The sequence below is a fragment of the Callorhinus ursinus genome, unplaced genomic scaffold (genome assembly GCF_003265705.2).
Source record: "Callorhinus ursinus isolate GAN/ISIS: 27379988/994484 unplaced genomic scaffold, GSC_fseal_2.0 scaffold101, whole genome shotgun sequence".
Lineage (NCBI taxonomy): Eukaryota > Metazoa > Chordata > Mammalia > Carnivora > Otariidae > Callorhinus > Callorhinus ursinus.
In genome coordinates, this window is record NW_027397163.1 from 1211214 (window position 1) to 1230016 (window position 18803).

An 18803-nucleotide genomic window follows, 5' to 3' on the forward strand; every position below is an offset into this window, starting at 1 on the left:
TTCTTCATGTTGGAGTCCAGGTAGGTTATATGTGTTTTGATATTTATACCTATTTATTGGTATCTACTTCTTGGCATATAATTATATATCATTTCCTTTTATAATGATTTTTACTTCTATGGTATCAGTGATACCATGTCTGCTTTCATGTCTTCCAATTTTAGTTGGTCTTCTCTTCTTACTTGATTTAGTTATAGGTCTTGTCAATTTTGATTTTTTTTCTTTTTTCTGAAAACCAAATCCTCCTATTGTTGATATTTTTCTCTTTTTGCTAAATCCTGTTTTCTTCATTCCTGTTTTATGTTTAGATTTCCTTTCTTTCTGGTGCCAGGATGGCTGTCGTTTAAGCCTTAGACTTCAGCTCAGGTCATGATCTCAGGGCCCTAGGGTTGAGTCCCGTGTCAGGCTGCCTGTTCAGCAAAGAATCTGCTTGCCCCTCTCCTTTGGCTCGCCTCTTGCTCATGCTCTCTCTCCATCTCTCTTTCTCTCAAATAAGTTTTTTAAAAAATTCCTTCCTTCTGCTGATTTTGGGCTCATAATGGTACTTTTTGTGATTATTTGAGGTAGAGGAGAGTGATTGGTGTGACACCCTGACAATTCTACAGAATTATCTGTTAAGCTATGTGGTCAGTATGTTGTGTGCAAGTTTCTGTGTCCCTGGAGGAATGAAGTCCTGATGATTCCTTCTCAGCCATCTTGCTGATGTTCTCTGGTTGATTTTATGGTTGTACGTTAGACGTCATCGGTATATTTTATCTGAAAGTTGTAAGTGGAATGACGTTACTTTTCTGTTATTCAATATCTTTCAGCTGTACCTTCACATGGCACCCTGAGCTTCCTGCCAGAGCTGTGCAAAGAAGCTTCATTTCAAAATGTGTCAATGGGTCGATATAAACATAGTGTCCTTGAGAAGTTACACTTAATGATAGACTGGGATAATGATCATAAAGGATATATCCAAATTGAGACTACTGCCCATAATAAGAATCTCACTGCCCACAATGGTGAAAGATACAAAATATTTTGTAAAACCTTCCTTTTTAAGTCCACTAGTTCTGCAAAGCAGGGTGTTTCTGTAAGCAGAATCTCCAATCAAATACTCAAACGTACATATTTATGGATAGAGAATGTGGAAAACCTGGAAAGTTACCTAGTACATGCTGAAAATAATGATTTGAACAATTTTGAAAATAGGATTGGATTGACCTTTCAGTCAAATATTTCTAAACTTCAGAGATTGAAAAATGAAGAAACAACTGCCAAATGGGATCCATCTGAGAGGTCCTTCACCGAGGGCTCAACCCTCCAAAATTACCAGAGCATTGTCAGTGCAGACAGAATTGCTCAAGGCAGTGAATGTGAGAAAAAATTTCATCAAGGCTCAAATGTTAATAAACATCTGAGGACTCATTTTCAAGAGAACCATTCTGAACACTTTAAATGTGGGGAAGTTTTTTATCAAAGATCCAACCTTCTATATAACAGTATGCATATGAGAGAGAATCCTTATAAATTTAATGAATGTGAAAGTGATTTTAACCAGTCCTCCAGTGTTGGTGATCATCAGAGAATTCATGGGGGAAAAAACCCATACAGATATAATGATAAGCCTGGGAACATGTTTAGTCAGTCATCAGTAATATGTATTCATAAGACAATCTGTAGTGGAGAGAAACCTTACAAAAGTAAAGAACGTGGCAAGGCCTTTAAGCAGCGCTCAACCCTTACTCAACATCACAGAACTCATACCGGAGAGAAACCTTTTAAGTGTAAAGAATGTGGCAAGGCCTTCAACAAGCCCTCAACCCTTACTCAACATCACAGAATTCATACTGGAGAGAAGCCTTACAAGTGTAAAGAATGTGGCAAGGCCTTTATCCAGCAGTCACACCTAACTGTACATCACAGAATTCATACTGGAGAGAAACCTTATAAATGTGAAGAATGTGGCAAGGCCTTCAGCTTTCAGTCAAGCTTTATTAAACATCACAGAATCCATACTCGAGAAAAACATTACCAATGTAAAGAATGTGGCAAGGCCTTTGAGCAGGAACCAGACCTCATTCAACATCACAGAATTCATACTAGAGAGAAACCTTACAAATGTAAAGAATGTGGCAAGGCCTTTAGGAAGCAATCACAACTTACTCAACATCACAGAATCCATACTGGAGAGAAACCTTACAAATGTAAAGAATGTGGCAAGGACTTCAGCTTTCAATCAAGCTTTATTCAACATCACAGAATTCATACTGGAGAAAAACCTTATAAATGTAAAGAATGTGGCAAGGCCTTCAACAAGCCCTCAACCCTTACTCAACATCATAGAATTCATACTGGAGAGAAGCCTTACAAGTGTAAAGAATGTGGCAAGGCCTTCATCCAGCAGTCACACCTGACTGTACATCACAGAATCCATACTGGAGAGAAACCTTATAAATGTGAAGAATGTGGCAAGGCCTTTAGCTTTCAGTCAAACTTTATTCAACATCACAGAGTCCATACTCAAGAGAAACATTACCAATGTAAAGAATGTGGCAAGGCCTTTAAGCAGGAAGCAAACCTTATTCAACATCACAGAATTCATACTAGAGAGAAACCTTATAAATGTAAAGAATGTGGCAAGGCCTTTAGGAAGCAATCACAACTTACTCAGCATCACAGAATCCATACGGGAGAGAAACCTTACAAATGTAAAGAATGTGGCAAGGCCTTTATCCATCGTTCAAGCTTTACTCAACATCACAGAATTCATACTGGAGAGAAACCTTACAAATGTAAGGAATGTGGCAAAGCCTTTAACCAGCAATCACACCTAAATACACATCACAAAATTCATACTGGAGAGAAATCTTATAAATGTAACGAATGTGGCAAGGCCTTTAGCTTTAAGTCAGGCTTCACTCAACATCACAGAATCCATACTGGTGAGAAACCTTACCAATGTAAAGAATGTGGCCAGGCCTTTATCCAGCTCTCACACCTTAATCGACATCACAGTATTCATCATGTAGAGAAACCTTATAAATGTAAAGAATGTGGCAAGGCCTTTAACCACCACTCAGGCCTTACGCAACATCACAGAATTCATACTGGAGAGACACCTTACAAATGTAAAGAATGTGGCAGGGCCTTTAAGCAGCAGTCAAACCTTATTAAGCATCACAGAATTCATACTGCAGAGAAACCCTACAAATGTAAAGAATGTGGCAAAGCCTTTAAGCACCATGTACACCTTAGGCAACATCACAGCGTCCATACTGGAGAGAAACCTTACAAATGCAAAGAATGTAGCAGGGCCTTTATCCATCAGTCAGGCCTTACTCGACATCACAGAATTCATACTGGAGAGAAACCTTACAAATGTAAAGAATGTGGCAAAGCCTTTAACTGGCATTCAGCCCTTACTCTACATCACAGAATTCATACTGGAGAGAAACCTTTCAAATGTAAATACTGTGGCAAGAGGTTTATCCAGCAATCAAGCTTTACTCAACATCACAGAATTCATACTGGAGAGAAACCTTACAAATGTAAAGAATGTGGCAAGGCCTTTATCCAGCAGTCACACCTGACTTTACATCACAGAATTCATACTAGAGGAAGTCTTACAAATCTGAAGACTGTGAGAGAATTTTAAGGACTGCTGAACCCTAACTCCACATCAGAGACTTCCTATTGGAGAGTAAGTATACACGTGTATAAAGAACGTGGCAAGACCTATAAGCAATGCTCCACCCTCATTCCTTATCAGGGAATTTATAGTGGAGGTGATTTTACAAATATAAAAATTTGTCAAGCCGTTTCATAGTGCTCAAGCTTCCAGCATTACAGAATTCCTACTAGAGAGAAACCTTAGAAGGGTAAAGAATGTGGTAGAGCTTTTGGATTGCTCAACCTTTTTTTTTTTTTTAAGATTTTATTTATTTGATGGCTAGAGACACAGCGAGAGAGGGAACACAAGCAGGGGGAGTGGGAGAGGGAGAGGCAGGCTTCCCACCGAGCAGGGAGCCCGATGTGGGGTTCGATCCCAGGACCCTGGGATCATGAGCCGAGCCAAAGGCAGACGCTTAATGACTGAGCCACCCAGGCGTCCCTGGATTGCTCAACTTTTACTCAGCATCACAGAGTTCATACTGAGGAGAAAAACTACATACGACAAATGGAAAGAATGTGGCAAACCTCTAGCTGGAAGACATAGCTTGCTCAACATCATCCTTACCATACAGGAGCAAAACTGTAACATGTAAAGAAAGCAGCCAAGCCTTTAAGTGGAATTCAGTCCTTACTGGGTATCCCAAAATGCAGTCTCGGTTCAAACTGTACAAACATAATGAATGAGGAAAGACTTCCTCTTAACAATTTAGAAAACATCAGAGTTCAGAGAAGAAATGTAACTTGAAGATAAAAATATGTAGAAACGTTTTAAATATCAAATGTCAGTAAATGTCATAGAATTCACAGTACAAAGCAGTACATCTGTCACTCTTCAGAGATTACATCGAAAAAGGAATAATACAAAGTTAGTTAGATAATGTATATGCTGTTGTGCTTCATAATATAGAAGAGAGGGATTTTTTTAAACATTCGGTCAGTATTTTTAGGATTTTATTTATTTGACAGCACAAGCAGGGGGATCGGCAGGCAGAGGGAGAGGGAGAAAGCAGGCTCCCTGCTGAACAAGGAGCCCAATGTGGGGCTCGAACCCTGGACCCCGGGATCATGAAATCAAGAACTCCTCATAGATGCCAGAGAATAGCTAACTCTTGCATAAAATGAGATACATCCACATTTTTAGAGAATTACTGGAGTCCTGAAAGTGTTTTAGTAGCAAAATTAAGCTGGTAAGAAGCTAAACTAGACTGCTATATAAGAAGTCTTCTTTAAGCCTCATGGTAATCACAAAACGAAAAAATGTAGTAGATACACAAAACTTCAGAAAAGAGAAAATAACCTAAGTATACCCTTACAGAAAATCATCAAATCACAAAGATAGCAAATGAATAAGAAAGGGACAAATAATTCTAAACAGCTAGAAAACAAAAGAATGACAACCGTAACTCCGTACTTGTACTGATACTTGCTTTAAATATAAAGGGACTAAATTCTCCAATCCAAAGACAGATTGCCTGAAGCGAAAGAAATACAAGACCCAACTATAGTCTTCAAGAGACTGCAAGTTTTAAGAACACACAGACTGAAAGTGCAGGTGTGGAAAAAGATATTCTATGCAAATGGAATCGAAAAGAAAGCAGGATAGCTATGTTTCCATCAGTCAAAATAAACTTTAAGCCAGAGAGTATAATAATACACGGCAAAGGTCATTATATAAAGGGCTCACTTTGTGCAGTGTTTTTAATTACGTGGTGTTTGGCATAATGTCAAAAAGGATTTCCCCCATTTTAGATTTGGAAGGACAGGAATAGTATGATTACGTAACTTGTGTAGTACTTACCACTTTCAAAACCAACACCTTTTTTATGACCTATTGCTGTGTTTTGAGGGTTGGGGGGAAAACCGGACAATTTGAGAAAGACCTATTGCTTTCAGATTTTGATGTGTGTGAAAAAAGTATGGGTGCAGGGAAAATCTTGGCAATTTAACAAGTAGCCAATAGTTTATCAAAACTAACTTGTACAGGCTAATAAATCTTTTCCACAGTTTTCAGTTGTCTAAGCTCTTGCTATTATACATTGCATAGTTTTTGCACATGTTATTTAATTTACATTGTTATCTATTTAAAGTCCCTAAATAAATTACTTGTACTTTCAGGCAGGTTACCATAGTGCCCTTCAGTAAGATTTCTGCTATCATTTCTGGGCAGTATTTCTTAAATACAGTTGCAAATGATAGGCTTTGTATGGGTCACCTTTGTCATAATTGTGATAGTGGATTTAGTTGAAGCTGGGTTTTTTCTGAAATGTACATCTTCCCATAAGAAACCCTTACATTCCAGTTGATTCAAAGTTTTTAGCATAGCTTACATGTGACTAACGGTTGTGTACGTTATATATGCATTTATTAAACATAAAGCATTCACTCTTAATGTTGGGAGAAAGGTAGCTAATGTACTTACGATTTGTGTTAAATTAAAGCTGTAGGTTTGTATATTCATATAGAGTAGTTGCTTTCTGCTCTCTGAGCAAAAAACAATTGGATTGTTGTGTTGATTTTTTTCAAAAATTTGGATGCCTAGGAGTCACTTATTAAAGATTTTATTTTTTTTAAAGATGTTATTTGACAGAGACACAGCGAGAGAGGGAACACCAGCAGGGGGAGTGGGAGAGGGAGAAGCAGGCTTCCCGCGGAGCAGGGAGCCCGATGTGGGACTCGATCCCAGGACCCTGGGATCATGAGCAGAGCCCAAGGCAGACGCTTAATGACTGAGCCACCCAGGCGCCCCAGGAATCACTTACTTTTAGAAACTAATTTTGTTTGATCTATAGTATTTTTTACATTTACATTTTTCTATTAAATATATGTGCTTTTCCTTAAAAAAATAAAAAGTAATAAAGCCGTCAATTCAACAAACGGATATAACTTATAATTGTTTGTGCACCCAACATAAAAGCACGTAACACAAAACAACTATTAGCAGACAAGAACAGAGGAAGAGACAGCAGTACATTAGAAGTGGACTTCAATACTGCGCCTTCAGTAACGGGTAGGTTATCCAGACAAAATTTATAAGGGGACATCAGACTTCCAACACCGCATCCAACAACATCTGAATACACATTCTTCTCACATGCACATGGAGCATTCTCCAGTATAGATTATATGTTAGGCCACAAAACAAATCTTAATAAATTTATGAACAAAATGATACGAAGCGCCTTTTCCAACCACTATGGCATGAAACGAAGTACAAAACTAGAAAATACACAAATACGTGAAAAATAAACGAGAAATTATTCATAATAACCAAAATAATGGAAATACCTTGTTCATTGTCAGATGAATAATGTGGCACGTATATACAATGTATACTGGATATAATTAACAGTACATTTGAGAAGAGCTCCTAAAAATTCTTATCACATGAAAAACTGTAATGAGGTGCTAACTATGTTTTGCAATATATACATCAAATCATAATGCATCTTAATATAATGTTACCTGTTAATTATATCTCAATGAGACAGGAAAAGTGAAAAAGCAGATTAGTGGTTTCCTAGCCACAGGGATAAGACAATGGGGATGGCGACAGTAGATACCAAGTCTCTTTAAGAGATGGTTCAGTGTAAAATTGACTGGTTTGCTGGCACCTATGTGTGAATCAGAAACCTAACATTTGCACGGTTTTATTTTTTTTTTATTTATTTTTTTTTTTTTAAAGATTTTATTTATTTATTTGACAGAGAGAGACACAGCAAGAAAGGGAACACAAGCAGGGGGAGCGAGAGAGGGAGAAGCAGGCTTCCCGCCGAGCAGGGAGCCCGATGCGGGGCTCGATCCCAGGACCCTGGGACCATGACCTGAGCCGAAGGCAGACGCTTAACGACTGAGCCACCCAGGCGCCCCACATTTGCACGGTTTTAAAAAAGATTTTGACAGAGTACAAGCAGGGGGAGCGGCTGAAGGGGGGGAGGGGGAAGCACCCTCCTTGCTGAGCAGGGAGCCCAACATTGGGCTCCATCCCAGGACGCTGAAATCGACCTGAGCCAAAGGCAGGCGCTTAACCAACTGAGCAACCCAAGTGCCCCATCCGGTCCATTTGTACATTTTATTTTTTTTTTTATTTTTATTTTTTTTAAATTAGTCTTTTTTTTTTTTTTAAAGATTTTATTTATTTATTTGAGAAAGAGAGAGTGAGAGACAGCACGAGAGGGAAGAGGGTCAGAGGGAGAAGCAGACTCCCCGCTGAGCAGGGAGCCCGATGCGGGACTCGATCCCGGGACTCCAGGATCATGACCTGAGCCGAAGGCAGTCGCTTAACCAACTGAGCCACCCAGGCGCCCTCATTTGTACATTTTAAGTGGGTGAATTAATACACTGGAACTCCTATGCAAAAGCTGTTACAAAGAACCCTAAATAAGAAATGCCTGTATAAGAAGACTAATATATCAAGACTATATAAATTCAGCTCTTAAACACACACGTGTAAGATTTCAAATGGAATTTATGATTTAACTTCTGTGTTTCAAGCACACAGGAAGGAAGTTGTGTCAAATTACACATAATTATTAGTATGAGTTATGTTCAACACTTTGATGTTGGATGAAGAAAATGTACACATGCTAATCTGTATGGGTTTCTCCAAGGAAAAAGTCAATAGAATGGATATCTATGTATTTTTTATTTTCACTATCTATATTTCTATAGATCTGTAGATACAGAAATAGATAATAGGCATGTCATAAATAGAAATAGATCTCTATTTCTCTATCTCTTTAATGAATTGGCTAACCCGATGGTTGAGAGCTGGCAAGTTGTAATCTGCAAAGATGTCCAGCAGGCTGGAGACCCAGGGAGGCGCTGATGTTGAAGCTGGAGAATTTGAAGAGTCTGGAGACAGGGAAAAAGCACCTTTGGAACATACAGCTAATTACTATGTTCTCCAGGATAGACTGTCTAGTAAGTGGTATGGGCTTATTGGCATATAACTAATACAAACTAATTGAAATAGAAGAAAGTGCAAATAATTTCTAAAAAGAGTTAAACATCGTCTTACAATATTTTGACTAAATGTAAGAATATAAAGCATTTTCAAGCATGCACTAGTTCATACCTTCCACAAAAGACAAAATCAGAATTATGGTAGGATGTATACATTTAACAATATAATCAAGAGCATATCCATTTTTCATAGCATAAGTAAAAATTTCGTGTTAGCCGAGGAGAAAATATTTTAATTATTAAATAGGATTAAAAGACAACACCTCTGGGGCGCCTGGCTGGCTCAGTTGGTTAAGCGACTGCCTTTGGCTCAGGTCATGATCCTGGAGTCCTGGGATCGAGTCCCGCGTCGGGCTCCCTGCTCGGCGGGGAGTCTGCTTCTCCCTCTGACCCTCTCTCTCTCTCATTCTCTCTCTCAAATAAAAAAAAAAAAAAAAAAAAAAAAAAAGACAACACCTCTGCAATTGAACTATGGAATTATTTTTCTAAGTACAGAAGTTAATTGACTTGAATATTCAATAATGAATTGCTCAATTTTCACAGCTAGTAAGTAGAATACAAATAAATACAGAGACATCACTTTTCACCTCATGATAGACAAGATTAAAATGAGTGGTAATAAGGAGTGTTGGTGAGGCCAGGGGGAAGAACATACACTATGTATAAAATGGGATATAAGTGTAACTTTGGGGAACAGCTCCTGTCCAGTAGCTATAAAAATTTTGAATTCATTCACCTTTGAAGCAGTAATTACAGCTCACATTCTACTACTCATAGAAATAAATAGGGGCGCCTGGGGGGCTCAGTCAAATAAGCACCTGCCTTTAGCTCAGGTCATGATCCCAACCCTGGCATCAAGCCCCATGTCTGACTCCCTGCTCAGCAGGGAGCCTTCTCCCTCCGTCTGTCACTCCCCCTGCTTGTGCGCTCTCTCAAATTAAAAAAAAAATTAAAAAAAAAGAAATAGATACAAATCTGTCTGAAACATAAATCCCATTCTTTATATGGAGGAACTTAAAAATGACTTCTATGTGATCAATAAGAAAATACATGGATATTTTAAGGTATATCCTCATTCCATTTTTACTATGAATAAAACATCTCTAAAATAGATCACATAAATGTTGAGAAAAGCTGCATCATATTATATAACAATATGCAAGTAAAATGGCATGCATACATTTAATTCAATATCTGTATATTTATAAAAGACTTAAAATTATACAGCTAGGAAAATCTGAGTGTATGTTTCCATAGAGAGGGATTCATATTGCATATATAATTATAAAGTACATAACTTACCTCTCATTTGGAAGTATTTGAAATATTTGCCCACAAAGAAATGTTACATTGGTAACAACTCTTGGAAGCACACTTGAAACTGTCCATTTGCTCATTGGGGAGCCTATAAAAGGTAATTCTTTTTCTTTATTTAGTGATTATATCAATTGACCATATTGGTATTATGACCTTTAGATTCACCCACATGGTGAAAAAGTTTATAATGAAGTAGTCATTAAATTTGGAGTAGGTGATAAACATACATAAAGGATATTCCTCCACTCTTTAGAATTATTTTCCTCCACTCTTCGAATTTATTTTAATACATCTCTCTCTGTAATAACATTGTAAGCCTGATTCAAAATATTAAACATTCAAGAAAGTAGACAGCTCACTTTGACCTACTGATCTATGTAATTTTCTAAATATTTATATATATTTATATACATTATATACATATAAAATGATATATGTAATGATATATACAGGATAGAATGATATATATATATATGATACATATATTTATGATCCTGTTTAATAATGAGGTTGGTGGTTTGTGGAGGTGAGAGTATTTTTTAAAGTATTTTTCTCATTTGCTAACCACCAATTGCAAGTTTCTATTATGAGGTCATACACCTGCAACCAGACTGTTAAGAGTGTTCAATAGAAAGTGTTTCTCTTTCAACATCCCTGGAGAGCAAAAGTGCTGTCATATGGAGGACAGCAGACGGTGCTAAAGTCTGACACTTGAGGGATGGGCACCAAGCTTGCGTATTTTGTTGGATTCTATGTTTCCCTGGGAAATTCTTGTAGTGTAATTTCTGTTCCTTCCTAATCTTCAGACCACTAAGTTGTGCATAATTCATAAGTAGAGAAAAGCAATCAGACAAATCACTTGATAGACTCAGTGATGGAACAATTGAAATGAAATGACAATAATTTCTTTTTTTTTTAATTTATCTACTTGTCAGGGAGAGAGAGTGAGCATCAGGTGAAGGAGGGAGAGGGAGAAGCAGACTCCCCACTGAGCAGGGAGCCCAATGCGGGACTCAATCCCAGGACCCTGGGACCCTGACATGAGCCAAAGGCAGATAGATGCTTAACTGACTGAGCCACCCAAGTGTTCCGACAATAATTTGTGTCATGATAATTTGCATAAGTGAAAATCAGTTTGCAAAGTAAATATGAAGGAAATTTGGTGGGAAAATATAATCTCACTATATTGATCCCAGGAGTAGTAGCAATTCTAAACAGAACAATAGGGCGCCTGGGTGGCTCAGTTGGTTAAGCGACTGCCTTCAGCTCAGGTCATGATCCTGGAGTCCCGGGATCGAGTCTCGCATCAGGCTCCCTGCTCAGCGGGGAGTCTGCTTCTCCCTCTGACCCTCCCCCCTCTCATGTGCTCTCTCTCTCTCATTCTCTCTCTCTCAAATAAATAAAAAACAAAAAACAAACAAAACAAAAAATAAATAAACAGAACAATATCCATGAAGACCACAAATGTTATAAAAGAGCGTCTTACAACAAAAGGACCAGGAGAAGAAAGTTTGATAAGCAGATTCTGCCATTTAAAAAAATATCAGTGAAGTCATTTCTATATGGAGAGCACTGAATGGTTAACATGGTTGCTACTTTTTAAATTTTGTAATAGGCATTAATTTCTTAATTATTGAACAGATACTAAAACTTACATGATCCTTTGATATTTCAAGGAAACAAATCCACAGCTGACCCCTGTCTCCTTCCCAGAGCAACCGCAATTGCCAAAGCATGGATTAGAGCTATAATTGGGGACAACTTATGTTCTATACACACACACAGATACCACATCTACACACTCAAACATTCAAATACACAATCACATATACTCACACACCGTCACTTCCATACAAACACATTCAGTCCCACATTCACAGACACCCATGCAGACGCACTCATAGGCTGAGGACATAAGCTCACAGAGTCACACTGGGATTAATAAAACCTCATTTAGTCACATGAGGGAGTGTATCTCCCTGAAGTGTTTGTATCTGGAAGAAATGGGATCAAGCATAGTACTCTGGGTGCCTGAAAACAAAGGCTGTTTGCCCTCTTTATCCTCCTTCCAACACAGCAAAACTGCACAGGGACCATACTCACAACATGTGCCACTGAAAGAACAAGGAGCACCGCCACTTTAGGTCGAGGTGTGTGGCAAGAAGACAAGGAGTAACACGGTGGGGTAAAGATGAGGGGCACAGGGATAAACGGAGGGCACAGGGGTAAACGGAGGGCACAGAGTCTGGGGGCTTGGGGTAACAGAGCCACACGGGGAGAGAGTATAGGACCTGTGTTAGGTTCCTAGGGCTGCTGTCACAAATTAGCACAACTGGGTGGCTAAACAACCCAAAAAATTCTGTCTCACAGTTCTGGAAGTTCTTAGGCGTCTGAAGTCAAGCTATTGGCAGGGCCACACTTTATCTCAGGAATTGAGTCTTCCCTCTACCTTCTGGGGTCTGTCAGCTGTCCTTGGCCCTCCTCAGCTAGTAGATGCAGCTCTGTCTCTGCCTTCATCATCACACACTGTTCTGTGTGTGTCTAATTTTCTTCTTCTCAGTAGGACAGCAGTCATTGAATTCGGGTCTACCCAAATCCAGTATGACCTCATTTTAGCTTGATTACATCTGCAAAGGCCCTGTTGCCCCGTCAGGTTACAATTACAGTACTGTGGATTAAGACTTAAGCATATTTATTTGAGGCACACTGTGTAACCCACAACAGGGCTGAAGGGCATTAGGGAGTTAAATGTCACTGAGGGATTCAAGTGCACCACGGGTTTTAAGGTTGAGGGTGGGTGTATGCAGGGGTATTCAGGATGTGAGGCATGTGTGTGTTGAGGGAATAAGAGAGTGAAGGAAATCATGGGAAGGAAGGGGATCAGGGTGATGAATTAGTTGGCAAAAGGGAGTTAAAAGGCAATGTTGGGTAAAGGCGTACAAACCTTATTGCCTAGGAAGGGTTAAAGAACATGGGGGTGCAAAGGGGATAGCTGCTTGCGAATGGAGTCCTGGGGGTATTCAGTGCTCTAGCCAGAGATGAGTGGTGGGAAGAAAAGCTGAGGCCTGGGGGACATAAGGGGCATAGGGATTTAATGTGGGTGGAGGGGATCGTCAGAGCTGTGAGAATAGTGGGCATCAGTAGGCTTAAGGGCCCATGGGAAAGAGTCAGGGAGTGTAGGGTTGGGGGTAACGGGTTCAGGGTCATGGGGAAGCTAAGGGCTCCTGATAAACGATGGCTGAGATATCGAGGGCAGCGGACATAAAAGACAGAATAAATAGGCTGAAGGTATTAGAATGATGTTGTGGGGAGGGTGATAAATGACAATGGAGGAGGAGGAGGAAAGAATGGAGGATTTGGGGACAGCGGAAGTTTGGACTGAGGGCTCTAGAATTAGGTGAAGAGGGGTTTATTGGTTTGGAAGTCTAAAATGCACAAGATGAACGTAGAAGAGCATGAGGAAGCCTAGAAGGGTCTTTTGGAGGGAGAGTGCCAGGGTTCATGGATGTCTACAGGTCATCGGGGGGTGCGGAGATTCAGGTCACCATGGGGGATAGAGGCAGAGGGTGGGGAGGGGTGGAGCCGGGGTGATGGAAGTTCCAGGAGTTTTACTGGCGGTCACTAAGTCATTCTCCTCCTCACTAATTCCCTGATTTGCATTTGACTCACAATTGTCAACAGTTTCTAATTTCAGCCCATGAGGCAATAGCCTTACTTATATAAAATACTCAGTAAGCTTTTCAATGGAATATACAGTAAAGGACCACAGGTAAAATTGTGAGTCAACAATGAGAGTCAATATTTCCTCTCTTCTTTGGGGATGCTCTGGACAAGGGGTCACCGTGGAGAGGGCATGTGTCAACCAGGAGAAGGAGATGGATGCTGTCAACAATCTGAATAGTCCTGGAGGTAGATTCCCTGCTAGAGGCTACAGAGAAAGTCCAATCCCTCATGAAACCTTGATTTTGACCTTGTTGGACCCTAAACAGAAAACCCAGCCAAGCCCACTGCAATGCAGACATATAAACAGCAAAGTTTTCTTTTTTAGCTCCTAAATGTGTGAAAATTGGTTACAGTAGAGATAGAAAACATCTACACATAGGCATAACTTTAACTGTAAAATAAAAATTGTACAATACAAACTTAGAAAATATTTAAATGAAATAAAAATCCTCGTTGATTGCCCCTGGTCAGTAATAATTTAATCTTTAGACATAACAACTCATCAGTTTAAGGTGTATCCTCCTTCTGCAATTTTAGAGTATATGTGCAGTTCCGTTTGAAATTGTCTAACACACAGGCACTAAAATATTTTGCTCTTGGTTCAGTGTGTACAGAAATATTGTCATATCATACTTCCTGTCAATCGAATTGCTTTCCTTAACCAGTGCTATATGAAGGTAGTGTTTTCATATCAATATAAATGGATTTACTGCATTCCTAAAACACATCATTTCCCATGGTAATTGTAAATACAACACCCTTGGCGAAACACCCCCTTGTTTATGCACAAACCTAGTTAAATGTATCCGTCTCCTGCTGTGACACACATCATGAAATGTAGATCTTTGATTTGTACACAGGTGACTTAACTGCGTGGTTCTGGGACATGAGATTGTTGCACCATCATGACTGTATTTTTTTTTTTTAAGAATGTTTATTTATTCATTTGAGAGAGAGAGAGAGAGAGAGAGAGCATGAACAGGTGGGAGGGCCAGAGGGAGAGGGAGAAGCAGACGCCCCGAGCGGGGAGCCAGATGTGGGTCTCCAACCCAGGACTGGATCAGGACTGGAGCCTAAGGCAGAGCTTAACCAACTAAGCCACCCAGGTACCCCATGACTGTGCATTCTTACAGTGAGTGGACAATTGCTGAACTACCCTTGCAAATCAATTCAAAACAAAACAAAGAAACAAAAACGTAATATCCTACCAACTGTTTTTCCACTCTTAAAAAAATTAAACAAGGAAGCCATTAGACTCAAGTGACTCTAATGTCTCTGTAGCCTCCGTGTGCAAACCATATCTTCATTCAGTCAGTGCACTGGAATGGAAGAAAATGAACTTAATGGTTACAGTCAACTAGGCCTTCCAGAAATAAGGCAACTGCTTAAGGTATATCCAATCAAATACTGGCCTTGCTTTCCTTCCATATTCTGTCTGTAAACACCTCACTGCTACCTCCTACACGTGGAGCATGCCTAACCATTTGAATAGACAATTAACTGGTCAAAGTAACTCCTGAATATTGGAATGTACATCAGTTCGTCTTTTAACACCACACAGTACCACCTTTCATCTTGAGCACTTCCTCATGTGGCCTAAAATCTTGCCCATGTTGCAAAAGGGCAGAAGACCCAATATTACATATTTCCCTGTCCTGCTCTGCCCACTTTTGCACATACACACAACACACCACCGCGACTCCATCCTGTTTCCTCAGTGTTCACCCTTGGTAATGGCTCCTCACCGTGCCTGGGCAGAGAAGTTGCCACCAAATGCTGCACATGCGCACAAAGGATTTGTGACACACACAGCCCCTCTCAGGGCCAAAACCTGCAGTCATGTGCTCCTCCCTTCACCTTCTCGGGTTTCCAGAGGACCTGCCTCCAATCCCATCTCAACCAAGCCCAGACATCTGAGTTCCTAGTTCAGGCAAGCTGGGGCCAGAGTCTATGGACAGACCGGTCCTCCCGCTGGCCAACGTTGTTATCACATCCAGAGTTTTGGATGGCCTCTCCAGTTTCTGCCTTTCCTAGTACCAAAACCACACATGCGCAGAAAGAGAAGGCAGGTGAACGCCTCAGGGTCTTAAGTCAGCCACCTGCCACAATGCAGAGGACCCCAGAGCAGGTGGGGATCAGGGACTGGACGTCCACCCTCACCCTGTGCAATATGAACGCATAAGGCGCCCATCAGTCCCACCTCTCTAGCAGACCTTCTGACGCCCCCGGATTCCTGTTTCATACTTTGGGCCCTAATAGTATGGGCACAGAGCTCAGCTGCCCCAGAATTTCCACTGGGAATAGTCCCTCTGGCTAAAGGTGGCTGCCACAGCCTAACAGAGATTTGTCAGTTTAGAGTCGTGGAAAATGACCTCGGACCACAAAACTGCTCTCCACGGCTCCTCTGCCAATCCCCGATCCTCACTTCTCAAAACAGTTCAGAAAACAGAATTCCTGTCAGCTCCATCTCCTGGGTGGCCCAAGTTGGCATTCCCACTGTCCTGAGGGTCAGACTCATATAAAGGGAAATAAAATACTTAGAATTTGGCGGTCAGTTTCGCCTTTCTAGTTAAAACAGTGCTTCCAAGATAACACACAGCATCCCACCTTCTATTCCTGGGATGTCCACTGATAGTCCACGCATTAAAATTAACCAAATACATAAGTGCGAATGATTGATGCATCAAATTTCCCTCAGAGCCTCTTACCCACTCTTCCTTTCTCTCTCCCAGTCTGCTCTCTCTATAGATGTGCCATCACATCCAACATTACTTTTAAGATTACTGATAATAAAGAAGAAAGAAGGAGACACTACTCCCAGGGTGCCATGCCCAGCATCCAAATCCTCCTGGAAAAAATGGCACATAAGGTATCCAATTCCCAGGGCTTTAGAAAGATTAATTTACATAATGTATGTACGATTCCCAGCCCAGTGTCCTGGGCCCAGTGCATCCTCATATGCCCGGAGCATGTAGTAGATGCACAATAAACATTCCTTTGATGCATGAGCACATACTCTTTATCCCAAACAGCCTTGCTTAGACACCACTGCCCTTTCCAGTCCCAAACTCACCTTGTAGGAGATCAGTAGAAATTATCTTTATTGGAGCTGCTAGTAGTCTTCACTGGGAATGGCAGTATTTGTGTTGACATAGGGTGGTTGGATATAAAGGACTCAGGTGTGCTCTGCTTTCTCTAGCTCAGTGCTACTGGAAATGAAGTCTGTGAACAATGACCTCAATGATTGTTAAAAATACAAATTAGGGATGCCTGGGTGGCTCATTTGGTTGATTGACTTTGGCACAGGTCATGATCTCAGGGTCCTGGGATCAAGCCCGTGTCTGAGTCCATGCTCCATGGGGAGTCTGCTTATCCCATTCCTTCTGCCGCTACCCCCACTCATGCTCTCTCTGTCTCTCTCTCTCTCAAATAAAATAAATAAAATCTTTTCAAAAATACAAAATAAAAACACGAATTAATGTGTTTCATCCAGACCTAGGGATTCATGAAATGAGTGTGGAGCCCCAGAATCAGTTTTTAATGGAAATCCCAAGTGATTTGTATATACATGAAAAATTGACGAACACTGTTTAGAAAAGGGGCTGGCATTTGGGAAATACGCACTGATTAAGGCTGAGTTGTTCACTTCCCCCACATAGTCTAATGAAAAAGTGAAAAATTACAATGATGGCAGAGAGGACATAAAAATTTCCAAAGGTGCTCCCAAGGACAAGAATGCTTGGGGTAGTTGTTATCTCAGAGAGGATTTAGGGGAGATATTTTTTCTATGATAGTGTTGGCTCCTAGGCTTGTGCTTGCACAGAATGACAACCAGAATGAGTCCTAAACACAATACATCTGTGGTACATCTGAATTCTGTACATGGTAAGTCTATGTGTTCCACACAGGGTGTATCAGAACAGGATCCAAAGCCTATAATGTTTGTGAAGTATCTGTTGTTTTTCTTGTCTTGTACATGCATAGGAACTGTGATATTTAACAGCTCATGTAGAATCTGGCACAGGATACTGGAGGGGCCAATGGAATGTGGCACAGTAGCTTAATGCTTTGCCCACCTGGAGTCCTAGGACTGATGATAATGGCCTAGAAGCCACTCAAGGGGCCACAAGTTGTCAATGGAAACACCTCTGGACTCTCGGTGAACCTAGAAAAGAAGTCTCTATCCAAAACCACGGAGAAAATGTTTAAAGCTGCAAGGTTTCTGGGATTCCACTTAGAAATTATGACCAATAGGTGGTCACATTCAGATGACTGAGAAAAACCTCTCAAACTCACCCTGGTTCCACTGGTGTAAAGGAAAAAAAAAATCATGACATAAGATGTAGAATCCTGCAAGTTTCCACTAAAAATCTGGACCAGATTAATGTGTTTTTTTTTTTTGAGACAGAATGAGAGAGAGAGAGAGAGAGAGAGAGAGCACAAGAGAGGGGGGAGGGTCAGAGGGAGAAGCAGACTCCCCGCCGAGCAGGGAGCCTGATGCGGGACTCGATCCAGGGACTCCTGGATCATGACCTGAGCCGAAGGCAGTCACTTAACCAACTGAGCCACCCAGGCACCCCCAGGTTAATGTTTTTTTTTTTTTAAAGATTTTATTTATTTATTTGAGAGAGAGAATGAGAGCCAGAGAGCATGAGAGGGAAGAGGGTCAGAGGGAGAAGCAGACTCCCCGCTGAGCTGGGAGCCCGATGTGGGACTCGATCCCGGGACTCGATCCTGGGACTCCAGGATCATGACCTGAGCTGAAGGCAGTCACTCAACCAACTGAGCCACCCAGGCGCCCCAGATTAATGTTTTAAAAGTGGCATAGGCTTAGTACATTCTGCTGTGAATCTCTGAAATTTATTTGGATTTCTCTTTTCATTACATAGATTGTCGTTTTTATTACACCTTTAATGATTTTATGCTGTATAAACTTGTTTTTTTCCCCAACATGTATATTTAAAACAAGTTTACCTGCATCTACTATGCAGTCTCTGATGTTGAGTAAGTGTTAAGTTCAGGGTAAAGACATTACCACATTCTTTACATTTGTATGTAATCTCTCCAGTATGTGTTCTCTAATGTGTGGTAAAGTGGTGGATCTAGTTAATGACTGTGTCACATTCTCTACATATGTAGGGTTT

At 40.6% G+C, this 18803-nt stretch overlaps 3 protein-coding genes across 5 annotated transcripts in view; 2 read left to right on the top strand and 1 right to left on the bottom strand.

Moving 5' to 3' along the window:
- LOC112806790 (uncharacterized) overlaps positions 1 to 18803 on the bottom strand; it is a 909505-nt gene that overhangs the window by 691548 nt on the left and 199154 nt on the right. The window lies entirely within an intron of this gene.
- The window catches only part of LOC112806785 (KRAB domain-containing protein 5-like), a 441696-nt gene that overhangs the window by 295956 nt on the left and 126937 nt on the right, over positions 1 to 18803 (top strand). The window lies entirely within an intron of this gene.
- LOC112806561 (uncharacterized) overlaps positions 1 to 18803 on the top strand; it is a 116095-nt gene that overhangs the window by 62097 nt on the left and 35195 nt on the right. For 2 of the 3 annotated variants that reach the window (XM_073889086.1, XM_073889088.1), the window contains one exon: positions 810 to 7301. In XM_073889086.1, the coding sequence (XP_073745187.1) occupies positions 810 to 3640 (2831 nt within the window). In that variant the 3' untranslated portion in view covers positions 3641 to 7301. Of the gene's footprint in view, positions 1 to 809; positions 7302 to 18803 lie in introns of those variants that run through there. The other variant, XR_012377036.1, reaches the window with a different exon arrangement.